Source organism: Zingiber officinale, chromosome 2B (assembly GCF_018446385.1).
Source record: "Zingiber officinale cultivar Zhangliang chromosome 2B, Zo_v1.1, whole genome shotgun sequence".
Classification (NCBI taxonomy): Eukaryota; Viridiplantae; Streptophyta; class Magnoliopsida; order Zingiberales; family Zingiberaceae; genus Zingiber; species Zingiber officinale.
Genome location: NC_055989.1, coordinates 63,407,415 through 63,424,666, shown reverse-complemented (window position 1 = coordinate 63,424,666; position 17,252 = coordinate 63,407,415). Strand labels below are relative to the sequence as shown.

General features: G+C 39.1%; 2 protein-coding genes across 2 annotated transcripts; one reads left to right on the top strand and one right to left on the bottom strand.

The window, feature by feature from the left end:
* The first annotated feature begins 5,438 nt into the window (after nt 1-5,438).
* Nucleotides 5,439-8,105, top strand: LOC122045700. The gene is made up of 2 exons (XM_042606037.1): nt 5,439-5,537; nt 5,672-8,105. Exon 2 carries the CDS (start codon nt 5,679-5,681, stop codon nt 7,962-7,964), a length of 2,286 nt encoding a protein of 761 aa, XP_042461971.1. The 5' UTR covers nt 5,439-5,537; nt 5,672-5,678; the 3' UTR covers nt 7,965-8,105.
* Nucleotides 8,106-8,618: 513 nt separating this feature from the next.
* LOC122045701 (ran guanine nucleotide release factor-like) lies at nt 8,619-16,723 on the bottom strand. Its single transcript, XM_042606038.1, has 8 exons — nt 16,389-16,723; nt 13,288-13,415; nt 13,176-13,211; nt 12,948-13,085; nt 12,635-12,721; nt 11,692-11,739; nt 11,543-11,619; nt 8,619-8,995 (listed from the first exon to the last, which is right to left on the bottom strand). Exons 2-8 carry the CDS (start codon nt 13,360-13,362, stop codon nt 8,848-8,850), a joined length of 609 nt encoding a protein of 202 aa, XP_042461972.1. The 5' UTR covers nt 13,363-13,415; nt 16,389-16,723; the 3' UTR covers nt 8,619-8,847.
* Between the last annotated feature and the right edge of the window lie 529 nt (nt 16,724-17,252).

The window sequence follows — 17,252 nt, the reverse complement described above, 5'->3', positions numbered from 1 at the left end:
GCACACCCTAACCCATCTAGCGTGATGGAATCACGCTCCTAGGAACCCAAAACCTATTTGAGCTCATTGGGTTCACTAAATATTCACTAGGGATGACTTCCCTAGCAACCCTCCTAATGACCCTCCTAGGCTTTAAAGCCTTGGTCATTTGGGACTCATCAAGATCAACTCTAGGGTGACTCCCCTTGTGACCTTGGTGATGGTCTTCCTAGCCCTAGGTCTTGTTCCATAATCGAATGGAACATTATGATAAGTGGGCTTGACCACTTGAGACTTAGGTTTGTGACTCAAACCTCTCATGTCCTTGGGTTTTTGTTTTTGACCCTTAGACCCTAGAGTTGACTTCTCCAAATTCTTAAGGGTCTTTTCTAAAGTGTCAAGTCTTGACCTTAAGACTTGATTTTCCTTCTCTAATACCTCAAGTTTTAATTTGTCATTTTTCTTTGAGGTATTCCTAGGCATATGTCTAGTTGTTTTGGGATTCCTATCTAGGTTTTCCTTAACCTTAGATGAATTAATTCTAGGGTTGGTACTTCTAGTATTGTCCTTATCTAGACTAACATCTTTGGCACCTAAGCACATGTATCGGTTTCTATAGTTATCATGCTTATCATTATTGACAAATGCAATAAAGCTACTAGCATGTGTCTTATTAGAATTGCAATGATATGCCTTAAAGGGTACCTTAGGGTTTGCCTTAGCTCCCCCCATAGATGTGCTTGGTCTCTTGTCCTTGTGAGGTTGCCTCCCCCTCGGACATTGGCTCTTATAATGTCCCCTTTGCTTGCATTGGAAGCACACCACGTGCTCCTTGCCCTTACGTATCGGGACTCCGGCTTCCTTGACCTTTGGCGTCGGTGGAGTCTTCCTAATCCTCTTTGGACATTTACTCTTGTAATGCCCATATTCCCTACACTCAAAGCACATTATATGTAATTTACTTGAAATTAAGTTGCTTGAGTTACCTAGGGTTGAGGATGGATATAAGCTCTCTTCTTCATCCCTTCCGGAGGTAGAGACTTCTTCTTCTTGCTCCAATCTTGAAGAAGAACTCTTCTCCTCTTCTTCCTTAGATGTTGAGTAGCCCTCAACTTCTAATTCCATACCTCCATGATGTGAGCTATTTGGCTCACTTGACTCCTCTTCATGACTTGAATTGGAGCTCTCCTCATGGAATTTAGTCAAGTTGTTCTACAACTCCTTGGCATCGTTGTATCCACCTATCTTACGCAAGACATCATTAGGTAATGAAAATTCAAAGATTTTTGTTACCTCGTCATTGATCATGGATCGGTGGATTTGTTCCTTCGTCCACTTCTTCTTCTCAAGAGGTTCTCCTTCTTTATCCACCGGAAGAATAAAACCTACTTGTACACAATTCCAATTTACTATGTTAGTCATAAGAAAATACTTCATTCTTACCTTCCAATACGCGAAGTCGTCGCGATCGTAGAAGGGTGGAATCGTGATGTCTTCTCCAAGTCGATCCATTCTCTAGCTTGTGCTCCCCCGGATGTTAATCCGTCGAAGAGCAACCTTGCTCTGATACCACTTGTTAGGACCTTCGGATAGCGGCTAGAGAGGGGGGGTGTGAATAGCCGACCCCAAATTCATGTTTCTTCCTACAATTTGAGTTAGCACAGCGGAAATAAAGAGTAGAAACGAAAATGGAGAAGATCAAACCTCAAACGCGACGATATAACGAGGTTCGGATATGATACTCCTACTCCTCGGCGTGTCCGTAAGGTAGACGAATCCTATCAATCCGTCGGTGGATGAGACCCCGGAAAATCGGCTAATAAGAACTCCTTCTGGGTGGAGAAACCTCGCCACAATCTCTTTTGCAACAACAATAAAGGAGTACAAGAAATAAAATAAGAAACAATGGATAATATGAATGTAAATACACTCTACCAAGTTTGCTTGCCTTCTTCTCGTCGACTGGAGTCCGTTGATGAAGCAGCAACTTCACGGATGATGCCAACAGCAGCTGATCAACCAGTCGAGGGAAGCTCACACAAAGCTTCAGCAAAAAGGAGCTCAGCAAAGCTCAAATCGTAGTAAGGAGGAAGAGCAAGAACTGTTCCTGTAGAGGCCCTCGACCTCGATATATATCCTGCACCTGCTGCACCTGTGAAGAAGACAAAGAGCAACACAGAAATCTAGTCGTTGTGTCGTAACGGCTAGGCCTGGACCGATCAGGCTCCACCCTCATCGGTCTGGGAGCCATCTGATCGGTCTGTGGACCGATCAAGCCCTAGGTTGATCGGTCCCCAGACCGGTCAGCCATCTCTATGAGGGTTGGCTTTAAAGCCTGATCGGTCTGTGAACCGATCAGGCAACGATCAGTAGCTTCCTGATCGTTTTCTGATCGATCTGTGGACCGATCAGATAACCTACAGCGAACCACTGTTTGGTTACTGATCGGTCACCAGACCGATCCAATGCCTTAGAGCTTCCCAGCCCTAAATCCTAAAGCCTTCCCGGTCTAGAGAACGAGCTACCGAGCCCTCTCCGACTTCCATGTCCGATCCAGAGAACGAGCTACCGAGCCCTCTCTGACCTAGTCCGGAGAACGAGCTACCGAGCCCTCTCCGACTTCCACGTCCGGTCCAGAGAACGAGCTACCGAGCCCTCTCTGACCTAGTCTGGAGAACGAGCTACCGAGCCCTCTCCAACTCTGTCTAGTCCAGAGAACGAGCTCCCGAGCCCTCTCTGACCTAGTCCGGAGAACGAGCTGCCGAGCCCTCTCCGACTTCGTCTGGTCCAGAGAACGAGCTCCCGAGCCCTCTCCGACTTCGTCTGGTCCAGAGAACGAGCTCCCGAGCCCTCTTTGACCTAGTCTGGAAAACGAGCTGCCGAGCCCTCTCCGACTTCCCATGCCAAGCTTCCATACTTGGACTTCTCCCGTGCCAAGCTCCCTGCTTGGACTTTTCCGTGCCAAGTCTCCATACTTGGACTTTTCCCCGTGCCAAGCTCCCTGCTTGGACTTTTCCGTGCCAAGTCTCCATACTTGGACTTTTCCCCGTGCCAAGCTCCCTGCTTGGACTTTTCCGAATCAAGTCAACTCAAGTCGGGTCAACCAGGTCAACCTTGACCGAAGGTTGCACCCACAATCTCCCAAGTTTGTATTCTTGTCAAACATCAAGATACAACTTTTCTATTCTCGTCAAACATCAAAATACAACTCGAGTCAGGTCAACTCGAGTCGGGTCAACCAGGTCAACCTTGACCTAAGGTTGCACCAACAATTTAGATGTCATCGAACTCTCAATTTAAATTTATTTGATTATTTAAAACTTTTATATTTTAATCTTATTTGCTTGGTTATTGAGTTTGATAATATAAATTTATTTGTTCATTTTAAAAGTTTATTTATTTATTTATCATGTTAATAAAAGTTTTATTAATAAATATTCATGAATATTAACAAGCTGATCACATATTTGTTCAAGTTTTGTCGTTTAGTTTAACGAATTGTTCAAACTTATTTATTTGATCATTGTATTGAATGAACATAAATAAACTTTTATTCAGTCGAATACCAAACTTATTCCAAATGTTCGATTCATTTAATGTCCTAAGAATAATTTTTGCCTAATGAAAATTTAATTCTTAGTATATATATTTAACAAGTTTTAAAGAAGAGAAAAAAGTACACTATTTATGTTTGATGTTTTAGGAATAAACTCTTGGTAGGCCGTTACATCAATAACATCATGACATCGATTGTCATGACTTGAAGTCTCCCTTATCGTTAGATGAAGTGTGGACTACTTATCATAATTAGACGATCGAGTTTACGATTTTACTTAGCACCAAATGTAGGACCATGTAATATGGCACTATACATAATAATCACATGATTGATTCAAACTCAAGCTAGACACCAAAATGAGCATCAACCATAAAATAATCAGGCACTTAAACAATTAGTTTCAATAAAGAATTCTATGTAATTACAAACTGATGAATGCTAAAGGAAAATTCTTAGAAAGTGGAAATAACAAAATGACAAACTCTACTAATTTGGTAGCAATAACTTTATCGAGACAGCCCAAATTTTAAAATGATGTTTTCTCACGAATCTATGTGGATTAACATATATCAAAGAGTACTAAAAATATTCTATAATTTATTTTTTTTTATACTAAACTTAGTGGAGTTTGAGAGAGAATATGAGAGAGCCCTTGTCACTATTAACTTTATCATGTAAAAAAAGAAAATATTTTTTACAATTGTTAGGCTCTACCAGTGATTAATTAAATATCTTAGAAGTTCATGCTTTCTAATTTATCTTAATCATCGATAAAAAATTTTAATCGGATTATATATATATATATATATATATATATATATATATATATATATATATATATATATATATATATATATATATATATATATATATATATATATGAATAATTTTCTTTGATGGAATGATATTCTTGAATGTTGACTACGGAACGATGAATCATTTGCGCTTTCAATTGGTAGAAAATTTTTAGAGAGCTAAAATACTCAACTCCGAAATTAATTAGTTCATCAAAAAGATTAAATACTTGAATTATAAAACAAAAGTATGATTATTGAACCTTAAAATTTATAGACTACGAGAACAATGAGAGGCGTGACATCTCTTCTACCCTTCTCTAAACCTATTCATTGATTAATTAATTTATTAATTATTCTATTGTTTAATAATAATAATAATAATAATAAGCTGTCCACCACCTCCTCCTCACGTGCCAAACTTCATATAAGATTTTTGGAACCTTCTGCTCTTCCTTTCCCCTTTTTCCCCCTCATCCCATGTGCCCTCTCTCTTTCTCGCATTACTACTTCCTAATCACTGATAATTGCCACCTTAAACTGATTTTTATAATTAAAGCCTTGCATCTAAACAATTAAAGACTAATTAAAAAACTTCACTTGGCTTTTGACCATGTTGATGCTTTGAAGCATCCTTTTCCTTCAAAAATGTTAGATGTTGCAGATTGAAAGGGTCTCTCTTATTTTTATTATTATATAAAAGAAGACATTATAAATTTTAAAAATATTAAAAGAGTGTCTTATCCTAATTATTCTTTCTAAAATTATTAAATTTAATTAACAAAGTTAAAATAATTTTAGCTAATATTTGAACACATAGTAAGTAGGGCATAATTTTTTTTTAAATTATTTTTTCTGTCATGGTGGAAATTATGAGCAGTGGTCCATCGCTAAATTTAGCAGTCCCTGGCTCTTTCTTTCGGATCAAGGGCCCCACCCGACGTCCGGTTGTGCTTTAATTATTCGGCGTTACCGTTGTCAAACCCATGCGATCGCAAGCAGACAAAATCTCCTGCGAATCTAATATTAAAAAAGCCTTCTTTTTTTTTATTGTGGCAGTTTTGTAATAAAAGAGTAGGAGCAAGGGCGCTTGTGAGATGGAAATACGCTGCGCCATTTAATTTGCTGTCTCTGTGTCGCTCTCTTCTCTTGGTCTGCACACTCCCCTGAAGCAGCTTGGTGTTGGGGTTGCTGTCATCTCCATGGTCTCTGTGCTGCAGTAGCAAACCCTAGATTTGTTTATTTATTCCTTTTGTTTATTGTGGATCTTTAGCTTCTCCGCGATCTCAAGTCCCAAGGCGAACGCCCGTTTCATCTCCTTTCCCTTTCTTTGATTAAGTGCGTAGATGAGGCGGCGGCGGAAGGCTTCTTCGTCCGCGGGCGGAGCGGAGCACCACCCCCATTCGCGCCGCCGGATGCGCGGTCGGGATCTGTTCTTCTGCTTCGGCTCCCAGCCGTCCTCGAAGGCCGTCCTCAGTCCCGGCCGCGGACGCGAGGCCTCGGCGGGGCCGTCGCTCTCCTCCTCGCTCAGCCGACGACTCCGCAGCAGCGGGAGCGTCAAGGGCGGCCAGTCGCCGATGTTTCCCTCGGTTGTCGGGGGGAGACGGAAAGGCGTCGCCTTTGAGGCCGCCGAACCCTCCTCGCCCAAGGTCACCTGCATCGGCCAGGTCCGCGTCAAGAGCAAGAAGAAGGCTGCCGCCGCCGCTGCGGCCGCTGCTGCCGCCGCCGCCAAGGGGAAGGGCGTCGCAATGCGGTCGCGGTCGATGAGGGGCAGCGAGATCGAGGCCAGCTTCCGGCGGACGGAGGGGATCGGCGGGGTGCGCGAGTGCCTTCCGATCAGGAGCCAGAGGTGGGCCTACCAGCTTCCTGTGAGCATTTGCGAGGCGCTGCGGGCGATCGGGTCGGAGTTCAATTGCTTCTCCCCCTGCAGCGGAAGATCCCTGTGTTCCTCTTTGCAGTCCGGCAAAGGGAAGGAAGCCGCGAAGAGGTCGAATTCCTGCGGCGCCGTGTTGACACGGTGGTTGATGGTGGCTCCTGACCGCAACGACGGGAAGAGAAGGGAGATGGTTAGCATGGTAGTCGATAACCGGAAGCAAAGGGAGATGACGCCGCTAGTGAAAGAGCGCATAGACGGTGAAGATTTGGAGCTGGAGATGAGGGAAGAGGTGGTGATGGTGTTGGAGAAAGGGAAAATTAAAGAAGAGGAGGAAGCTAGGGTTAGCATTTGCATTCCCCCCAAGAATGCTCTACTTCTGATGAGATGTCGATCCGATCCGGTGCAGATGGCCGCACTGGCGAGCCGGTTCTGGGAGTCACCGGCGATGCAGGTGCGCGTGGAAGAGAGTGACGGGAAAGGGAAGGAAGATGGTGCAGATGGAGCATCAGAGGGAGAAAAGAGGGATTTTGAAGTTGCTAAAGAGGAGCTGAAATCTGAAAGTGATCAAGTTGCGATTTTGATAGCAGAAGAGGCAAAAGAAGAGACGATGCCACTCGTTCCTGATGAATTGAAGCCAAGCAAAGATGAAGATCGATCGAGAACTCAGGAAGAACTAGCTGTAACTGATGCAGAGAAAGCAGAGATCGAAATTAAGACTCCCTTGGAGGATAAGAAAGCAAAAGGAAGGGAAGATGTAAAAGGAAAGAGAGACGGTAGCTGTTCATCTGCGATGGAAAAGGAAGAGAGGAGATCCAATAGGCATTCTTCCAGATCGAAGGAGATGAGCAAGAGACGCAGTTCGGCTTCGAGAGAGAGGGACAGGCGGCGGCATAGCTTCTCCACTGACAGGGAGGTTGGGAGGTCGACCTGCAGCAGTGACAAGGAAACAAGGAGAGCAAGTTTCTCCGGCGAAGCCAAGGGGAGGTGGAGTTTCTCCATTGAGAAGGAAGATAAGATGGCTAAAGAAGAATTCTCAGCCAAAGAGAAAGGAACAACTAACAAGGTTGTGGCTCAAAATTCTCCTCGTGCCGAAGAAAAAGAGGACTACAGTGAAGTCATTGATCGAGACGGAGGGGAAAGGGCAGTAGGATCGGAGACTGGAGAGAAGAAAGAGCCGGAGAAGAAGAGCATGGCGTTGCCTGAGTGCCTTCTCCTAATGATGTATGAGCCAAAGTTATCCATGGAGGTTTCCAAAGAAACTTGGGTTTGCAGCAACGACTTCCTACAATGGCAGCTTCACCACCCTAATTATCGTCCTCGGCACCCTTCTAAAGCCACTGCTGCTATTGGCAACATGACTGATACCTCCACAAGTGCTGCTGCGGCGGCAGGCAGCAACAATGACACAAGAAGCACTACACTGAATGAAGCAAAGAAAGACGAGGTATACAATGGTATCAATAGTGACAGAAGCATGGGGAACAAGGAAGGTGTTATTTCGATCCTGGAGATACCTCAGCTGCATCCACCACCATCTCCTCCTCCACCGGCAACACCCTCGGCTCCAGAGGCAGAGAAGAAGTTGAGAGGCAATGCTGTTGCAGTGCCCACTCCGGTGCCACCTTCTGCGTATGGGCCACTAGTGCTAACACGATGCAAGTCAGAGCCAATGAGGCCATCGGCGAAGCTGACACCGGATGCCTGCTTTTGGAAGGATCGGCATCGGCCAATCGGATCCACCGAAATTGGATTCTGAGTTGATCTACCAATCTGATTTTAGGCAAAGCTATGCAAAACTGTATTATCCACTGCTTGTAATGTCGATCGCATTATGTGGTATTGCTGTTATGTAGCTTGTACAATAACAATAGCAAGGGAAACCTTTGTCATGACTGAATCTCTCCATGCAAATTTTGTGATCTTGTCCTTTTATTTTTCACTCATGATCATCAACTCAAGATGAAATTCCTGCAAAGTGTTACCTTGATCATCCTGCCTGCCACTTCTCAGTGGTAAAAAGAAGGCAAAGAGGTGGAAAGTATGATTGGAGAGCAACCTGAAAATCATTTCTCATCTCTACCATGGCCATCCATGTTTTCTGCTCAGGTTCATCACCTTTGGGCTGTGAAAGCTTATCACTGTCATCTCCTTTTTCTTACGTCTCCTGTCTTTTTTGTGCACCACAGCATGTTAATGGAACATGGAGAAATTGAGCTGAAGCTAATGTAACTTTTACAGTCCACTGAGCAAAAGATTTACCAATCTTTTTAGATTTCTTGTTGCGATGCCGACAATGCATTTAGACTTTACAACAGCCAGGTCTTTCCATTGCACGGCTCTGTGTTAAGCAACATCAGCTCAGCTTTGATAAGCCATGGCAGATGTTCTCCCAGCCATTATGACCAAAAGATAAGACAACAGCTATGCTTCATGAATTTAGAATGAAAGCTGTACCAAATTTCACAAAATAGACAACATTATATGCCTCTCTGGCCCCTTTTGTCCCTCATAAGACTACAATACGTACATTTACGTACATTTATATGTTTATCAGTAGTGTAATTGTTGAAGAAATTTTTGTCTGCAAAACAGTGACTAGCATTCTGAAATAGCAAAAAGATCCATCAGATGTCAACTTCTCAAGCTCCTGTATTAAAGAGACCCCAGTCATGGACTTTGAAATTTGTGACTGCCAGTTTGAAGACTTCGGCCAAAGGTAGACATCCAGCTTGGGCAGCAGGTACAGTTGGACCGGCACCCACAACGTTTGCACTTTCGCTCAGTGGGCTAAAATCACAAAGCATAAGATAAAAAGAATTTCAGATGCAATGTAATTGCCAAAGAGTTTAAAAATATTAATTACAAAATTTAACCATTAAAAGATAGACTCACATCACTTCGCTATAATTGCACAATTTTTTTATTGAAAATTTCTTTTATTTAATTAGTTGTTTAATTTAAATTACCCATTTTCATAAAAAAATAATATAGATGGTCTCTTTACTATTCTTTGTTTATCAATCATCCATCCAAAAAATAGAAGAAATAGATACCCTTCTTTATTTTATTTTTTTATACATCCTAGTGTGGTTACTTATCAATAATTGTAGATTAACATAATGAAATAAAACTCCGCTGATATTATGACATATGAGAGATATAAATTCTAGCTGCAAAGGTATTAAAATCAAAATAGAAGATGAACTTAGATGTAGGAGAACTAACTTGAACAATCTAATCTAATAGAAAAGAATGAAAATGAAATATTCGTTAAAAAATGGACTATTAGACAAAAGATGAAATGAAAGAAAAATTAGAAAACTTGACGTAGTAAGATAATTAACTTCACCTACACTAGATGGCACATGAAAATGCATTAAATTTTGGACAAAAGTCAAAAGAACACCTTGTTTTTTTCAAATCATCAAAGGGTGTCCAATTTTATTTATTTATTTATTTTTATCAAAATGACACTTCACCCCATTGTTCGGCCATGTACAATAACACAAATGTCCTCTAGTACTGTTTCACATTATTCTCTCTTGCCTAAATCTTGAGTCGATCAGGTGTGTCGTAATTGTTATACATATTGTAGGAACTACGATTTCGTAACTGTTACAACACATATTTAACCTGTTCAAAAATATTCATGTTGTAATATTCACGTTGTAGCAACTACAAAATCGTAGCTATTATAATATGTATAACAGCTACGGTTTCATAAATGCTACAGCGCATCTGACCGATTCAAAATTTAGGCGGGAGATAATAATGGAAACAATTATTGAAAGGTAGTTGGGTAATTGAACACGTTTGAACTGTGAGGTGGAATACCCTTTTGATAAAAAATCAAAGTGGAACGCCCCTTTGCTAAAAAATCAAAGTGGGGCGCCCCTTTGCTAAAAAATCAAAGTGAGGCGCACCGCTTCGATGATTTGGAGAAAAAAACACCTTTTAATTTTTGCCCTTAAAATTTTCATACATGCACATTATATGAAGACAAACAATACAAAATTGTCATGAATAGTGAGAGTTATTTTTCCCATGAAAGCCCTTATCATACTCACATCAAAACATCACATGAGTCATTTCAAAGTTACATGGATAGACTAAATATCCCTTTTGGTCACAAGGAAATGTTTAATTCTTATCTAGCTATGCTCCTATATTGATGAGAAAATTTCCAAAAACAAATGTATGTAGGCAGTATACAATAGATTTACTGTTAAGATGTCTGTGCCCATTTATAGTAATTTTTTGAGTCACAAAACTCATCAGCCAATTGCTTGCTTTTATCCATTAAACTAAGAAATTTACTATGTGCATATGAGAATCATGTCAACTTTAGAAGAATTGCATAACTAATTGATTGCTATAATATTGATGCATCCGATAGACTAACCATAACCTGTCCACCTTTATCAATACAATTAAATTTAACTTTGTATAAACACTTGGTAAAGCACGAAAACCTTTTTTGAACACCTGGCACAATATTGAGTCATTTTGTGTAACCACTCTCACTAAGCTATTAAGCTTCTCTTGTAGACTCACTCTAAATAAACTATTCTAAATTGTAGAATCCATCCAAGAGTAAAAAGCTTATCAAAATGTCATCTGAAAGAAAGCTCTTCAAGTGATACACAAGATTTTTCAAGGATAGCAATAAATCTTCAAATTCTTTAAGAACTTGCACTCCATTATTATTTGGGTGATATTAAACATTTTTTTAGAAAATAATTTCTCCCTTGATGTTTCAGCAGAGTGGCTAGGGGGAGGTTAAACAAATTTGAATTTTTGAAATAAAGAATAAGGATCCAGGAAGGGAGACTTCAAATGCAAACAGCAAAAATATGAAAAAATTACTATGAGAAATTCTTTGCGGGTATATTTAGGCTTTTGATGTTATACGTACAACAGGAGGTTGAGTTGACAACTTGAGTATAATAGGAAGTAAATATTTGAAGTTGATTGTGAACAATTCTAGATGCAGGCTTCGATGTAGCAATGCCAGCCAATTTGGTGTCCAGCTAACTATACATCGTTGTATATCATTGAGCTTGCCTATCTTGTCTTATTGTGCTTACTTGTATATTCTTATGTTTTTGCTTTTGCAGTGTTTACGATATCGTTACATCCTGCTCGCATACAATTACCACTTCCTTTCAAATAGCATGCATAACTAATGTTGTCATATTTTGGAAAAGATCCATATAGCCAACTTCAAATAGTTGAGACATATGGCGTATTATTTTTACCTTAGTAATTTAGGAAATGATTGATGGAAAAGGAATGAGTAAAGAAAAGTAAAATAAAAATGGTACTAAAACTTACTTTATTAATAAGGGCTCATATGCAGTAATTAGCACATCAGTTGTCACTTCCCTAAGACGCAAATTTGCTAGATATACCTGCAAGAAACAACTTGAATATTCAAGTCTCCCTATACCTAGCTAAGACATTAGATGCAAAAGTGAACTTACTCGAACCAAATTCTGTGCCTCCCTCCCTTGCCTTCCCTTAGCAATGGCCTATAATAATATTATAAATATCTCACAAGACTAATAACAAAAAAAGAAAAGAAAGATAGGAAAAGATGAACAAAAAATATATCAGAGAACAATATAGTTATAATCAGAAAAGGAAAATTGCGTAAATGTTCGATGTTAACAGAAATCAATTATGATATGCATCTCTTAGTTGTCTGGGAATAAAGCTAATGCAGTAAAGGCCTACAGTCAATTCAAGGATCTCATCTTTCAATAAATATCATATGATACATATACTGTAATTGCATTTTCAAGTTCAGATTAAGTTGAAACTGACTAATGTATTGATTGTTTGTCAATCATTCAATTGCTGAAATAGTCAATTTACAGCTGATGACAAGTTCAGCAAGCAGTAAATGAATAGTACATATTAAAAGAATATACAGAAAACATGTGATAAACATAATCTATGGTATTGGAATAATCTCCACGATAGTTAATCTAATAACTGAATCTAAACAAGGACAGAAGTTATGATTAAAACTAGTTTATATTCAATGTTGACACTAATTTCAATATGACCTTGAAAGATAATGGAATAAATAAATGTTCTATAAAGTTGTTTAAGAGCTAAAAGAATAGTGACGATAGAGGCGTATTGAGAATCTATTAATTCTCATTATTTCCAAATAGGGTTTCAAATCATGTATTTTATGTTTATGCATTGTTAAACTATCTAAGATTTAGACACATGAGTAGGGTATACCTGCTGGACAAGTCCCTGTTTTTTTTACAAGTCAGAATCGCAGACAAGACAAAAAAAAAGTCACATTTAAACAGTTAATAACCACAATGTTTAAGTATTTTTCTTTTAAGCATGTAGTAAAAATCCATATCCCAAGAAACGGTACCCCAGTTAACATCAAGAGTAGCTTACCATTTGAGCAACTGCAATTGAAGCTATTGCAGGACCATTGGTGCTGGTTAAACCAATAGCCTCAAGAGTACCAGACTGCTCAAGGACCTGTGTCAAGAGCCATGGAGGAAAACTATAATAAACAGTTTATTCTTCTTAGATTCTGAAAACTATATATATATATATATATATATATATATAAATGTATTTTAAATCTGATCATACTGCCTAGTATGGGCAAGTACATACCAATAAAATGGATTAGTTTTAGCTATGGTTTTATGTTAACAAAAATAATAATGGATAGCAAAACACTGTATGAAGAGTAATTTACCATAGAATCCTCTGCATCTTGTTCACCTGCAATGTCACGTAGAAACCAAACTGCACTTTCATTATCTCCAACCTCATGCTTAATATCTAACAATTCAAAAATAAGGCTCTCATCCCGGTTGGGATCTGCAAACACTTCCTTCAAATTTCAAAAAAATGGATACTCCAATCTTAAACTCAAATTTGAAAAATCTGAGACTTAATTTGGTAACTAGCAAAATTTGGGTACCTGATGATCGGGCACTTCTCGAAGGTTGCTCACATCCTGATGAGCCAAAAGCAGCCATCAATGCATAATCATTGCAAAGTGAATTTTAATCCTTGCCTAATAATAAAGTTACCTGAAACCTCAGAGGAAAGCAGCTAGAAATTGAACCCCCAAATAAAGGATGCACAACACAATCTTCTCCACTCATATTGCTACTGCTTCTCAAGTGCTTCCCTTTCCCAATGGTCTAAAAATCCAAAACTGCAGAAATATGCATAAAGCAAGTGAGTTGCCCTATTAATATATGATAAACAGTAAGTTGGAAGAAATTTCAACCAAAAACACTCTTGAGGCCATCAAAGCTCAAGTTCATCGTTAAATCCAAGTAAAAAGGCACAACATCCATCTGCATATAATTATGTTCATGGAAGGTTGAAGTTTTAAACTATTTCCTTTAATCAAATAAGGAATTGACGGGCAATTATACCAAAAAATCATTCTCCCTATGGTTCTTGGACAAGCTTTGACATCTTTTACTTGCAGTTATAAAATTTGTCTTCCCTGTTGCTTTATCAATCCTTTTATCCAAGAATCTCAAGTATGTTTCTCAGTCAACTTAAACTAAATGGCATGGTATTTTCAACATATAACATTTTCAATAGAAAATAGCTCATGGACTTTTAACATCAAAATCATCAATCAGTACCATTATTTCAAGTGTCAATCAGCAGCCGGCACGACATGTTTTTCCAACTGCCAACAAATACCTATACTATATTAGCATGGCTAAGCGTCATTATGTTGCTCATGCTGATGCATTTTCAGTGTTGTAGACCAAAATAAGGCCTATTTCGGCCCACTCTTTGGAACTGACCGAGGAATAAAAACATTTTCTCTCCATCACTCTTCCTTTAATTTCATCTTCAGGTCATAGGAGAAGATGAAACACAATAAAAGGAGAGTGGAGGGGAACTACCAAGTGCACACTTCAATTTCATCTTCTAATCAGGGAAGGAAATGAAACACTATAGAGTGAAGCTCGAGAGCCACCAACCGAGTAATAATAATAGCAAAGCAAAGTGACACTGGAATCAGGGAAACTAAGATGCATATGTATCATGTAGCTACGCATGTTCTACTTTCAATCGTATTCAAGTGCAACTTCTAGAGGTTACTAAGATATATTTATAGACATGTGGAGAAGCATTTCCAATACCAAATATCCGGAAGTATTACTTATGATCATTCTAAAAGTATAAATCAAGACAATTATAGGGTTACTCACACTAGGATGTTATAAAAATCACTGCTCTAATCTGATAGGCAACGGTCTTTCAAGATGGTAAGCTATACTTGCTAGTTGCTAGCTGATAGTTTGTTATATTTTTGCAACTTGTTGCTCTAAAATTTTTGTTTAATTGACTTTCAATTTGCAATTGGCTTATACTTGGAGTAACTAGTTAAGTGAATTATAAGATTAAAAATTACTTGAGTTGATTTAAACTTGATGAGAATTAGCACAACATGGAACCACACCAATATTGTTCCAGCTGAAGAACAAAATATGGAATGAAACTTTAATCCTTGGTTCCGACAATATGCATAGTTCTTTTATCCAGATCAATTCACAAGAATCCAACAATTGTTTGACTGATATTTTCATGCATTTTATAGGCCAAAGAGCACACATTCAACCAATATAATATCTTAGACATGACAACATAGACATGGCATCGAACGTCAATCGATATCATCGGCATGACCGCAACATATCATTTCACTGCTGACCAATAACAATACTATTTTGGCATGGGTAAATGTCGTTGTGTTGCTCATGCCAACATAGTTTCAAGGAATTAGTGCTATCTTAGACTGACCAAGACAAGAAGATTCCCTTTGTGTGACTCATCCTTTAATTTCAGCACTGGAAGAGATTAAAACTATGAAAGATAAGGGAGGGAAAGGGGGGAAGCACCAACAAAGATAAATGATGCAAAAGTTAAAAGGAAAAAAAAAGAGAAAAAAAGAGAGATATTCAATAGTTTGGCCTGTTTTTTAAAAATATTGGAAAATACATGACTAAGAACTTGGACATGTCAGTACAATCATTAACTAGAGAGATAGGTTGTTTCATACATGTTCTTTCTATATATTTAGATTTAATTAGATATATTGCACTATTGAGAAACCACATATGCATTTATTGGATCTTATAATATATAGTACTTTTTCCATGAGACTAACCATGAGCATCATGCTCATAACCCGCCGTTATTGTCCCTCCATGAACTTCATGGTGCCATATTGTGAGCATGTTGTGTGGCCACCAAGTGTGATGGAAGCCCCTCCCTTTCCACAAGAGGTATTAGCACTTCAACAAAAATTCCTTTTACCATTAACTCTATAGAATGTGTTTTTTTATCTTTGTTAAAATCTACTCATAAATTCTAATTAAATTGAAATTTATTTTTAATTACAACCACAAGCACCATGTTTATAACCCCTGTCATTATTGTCCCTCCATGAACTCCATGGTGCCATATTGTGAGCCTGTATGGGATATGTGATGTTCGCCAAGTGTGATGGATTCCCCTCCCTTTCAACAAGAGGTATTTGATAGACCACGTATGCCGTACTACACAGTTACAATTTACATTAATACCGAACCCCTCTACACTAATATAGTATAAAGATGACTCGGATCATCTCTTACAAGGAATGTAGAGTGATAAACTTAGGAACCAATGTTATTGCTTTTAGGGTTTTATGTTGTAACTGGGGGATTTGGATTTTGAGTTATAAGACTACTAATTAAAAGACAATGTGAGTAATGAAAACCTATTCTAACTTAAATTACAATTGCACGTGAATTAAAGGCAACATCAAGAAAACAACTAATGAAACAAAACCTAGATCATGTAGCAAAACCTAAACTAATCTAACCTAATTGCATTCAAGTGAAGGGCACAAACATAATGGATTCAACATTAACAAAGCAATGCAAACAAACTAACTAAAGGAATTACCAAACTAAAGTCTAAGAAACATTCCATCGAACAACTTGCAAGCATCATCTAAATCGAATCAAATTCATGAACTCTTAAGCATGAAACATTCCATCGAACAACTTGCAAGCATCATCCAAAATTAATCAACATAAACTCATCCAAACAACCAATGCATCGAAGACACAATCACACATCAAACAATCAACCCAACACAAAAGATATCAACCAAAGCTGTCGGGAATCGGAAGATGAAGCTGATGTTCGGATGTGGAAAATTCCAGCTCGGATCTAATAGCGGAGGTGATGAAGCACTGTGGAGGTGGCCTGAGATTCGGATAGGCGTGCGGATGAAGTAGGGGTCCGCCCCTTGCTTCTCCGATGAGGATGATGTGGGGAGCTCCGGTTGATAGCGTTCGGTGGAGGAGAGGTAGGGAAGAGGAGGAAGGCTAGGTAGGGAAGCCACTGGTGGATGAGGCGATTGGCGACGACCGGAGGGATTCCTCGGTGTGCCGTCGATGGAGATGGGAGCAAGGTGCTGGCGGAAGAAGGTGAAGCCGTCAAAATGGAATAGGGATTACTTGCTTCTCATCCGGGTATTGGATCCGGGTTTGGGCAGTCTTGAGTTGTGGATCCGGACTTGGCTTTTTGGATCCAAATTAGGGATGAGGTTTGACTCTCTTCGTGGGCTGGGTTTCCCTCTTGGATTGGGCTCCCTTAGGATCTTGGTTGCCGCCATTAGGAAGTGAACCCATTGATTGGGTTGGATGGATCCAATCTCGCCAAGTGATTTGATTGGATTGGATAAACCATCTTTCCTAAGTCGAACCAAACTCAAATTGGACCCAGCTTCATTTGAACCGACCTCGTTCTTGATCCCTACAAAACCAAATTAATACCATAAATATAGAAAGAATTAAGCCTCAAAATAAATTCGAACTTATAAAATATAATATGAATCAATTTTTAACTATACCAGATGATGTAAATGTCAAGTACACCGCTAAAATAAAGTGTCAAAATATTAATTATCAAATTCTCCTATATTTATTCTTACGTGTTTTAGATAAGTAAATAAAACTAAGAAATAAAA

Coding starts and splice junctions, on each gene's coding strand:
- LOC122045700 (XM_042606037.1), top strand. CDS start 5,679: ATGAGGCGGCGGCGGAAGGCTTCTTCGTCCGCGGGCGGAGCGGAGCAC.
- LOC122045701 (XM_042606038.1), bottom strand. CDS start 13,362: ATGAGTGGAGAAGATTGTGTTGTGCATCCTTTATTTGGGGGTTCAATT. Junction 12,722..12,947: donor AAGATGCAGAGGATTCTATG/GTAAATTACTCT, acceptor CTCTTGACACAG/GTCCTTGAGCAGTCTGGTAC. Junction 8,996..11,542: donor TATGAGCCCTTATTAATAAA/GTAAGTTTTAGT, acceptor TTGTGATTTTAG/CCCACTGAGCGAAAGTGCAA.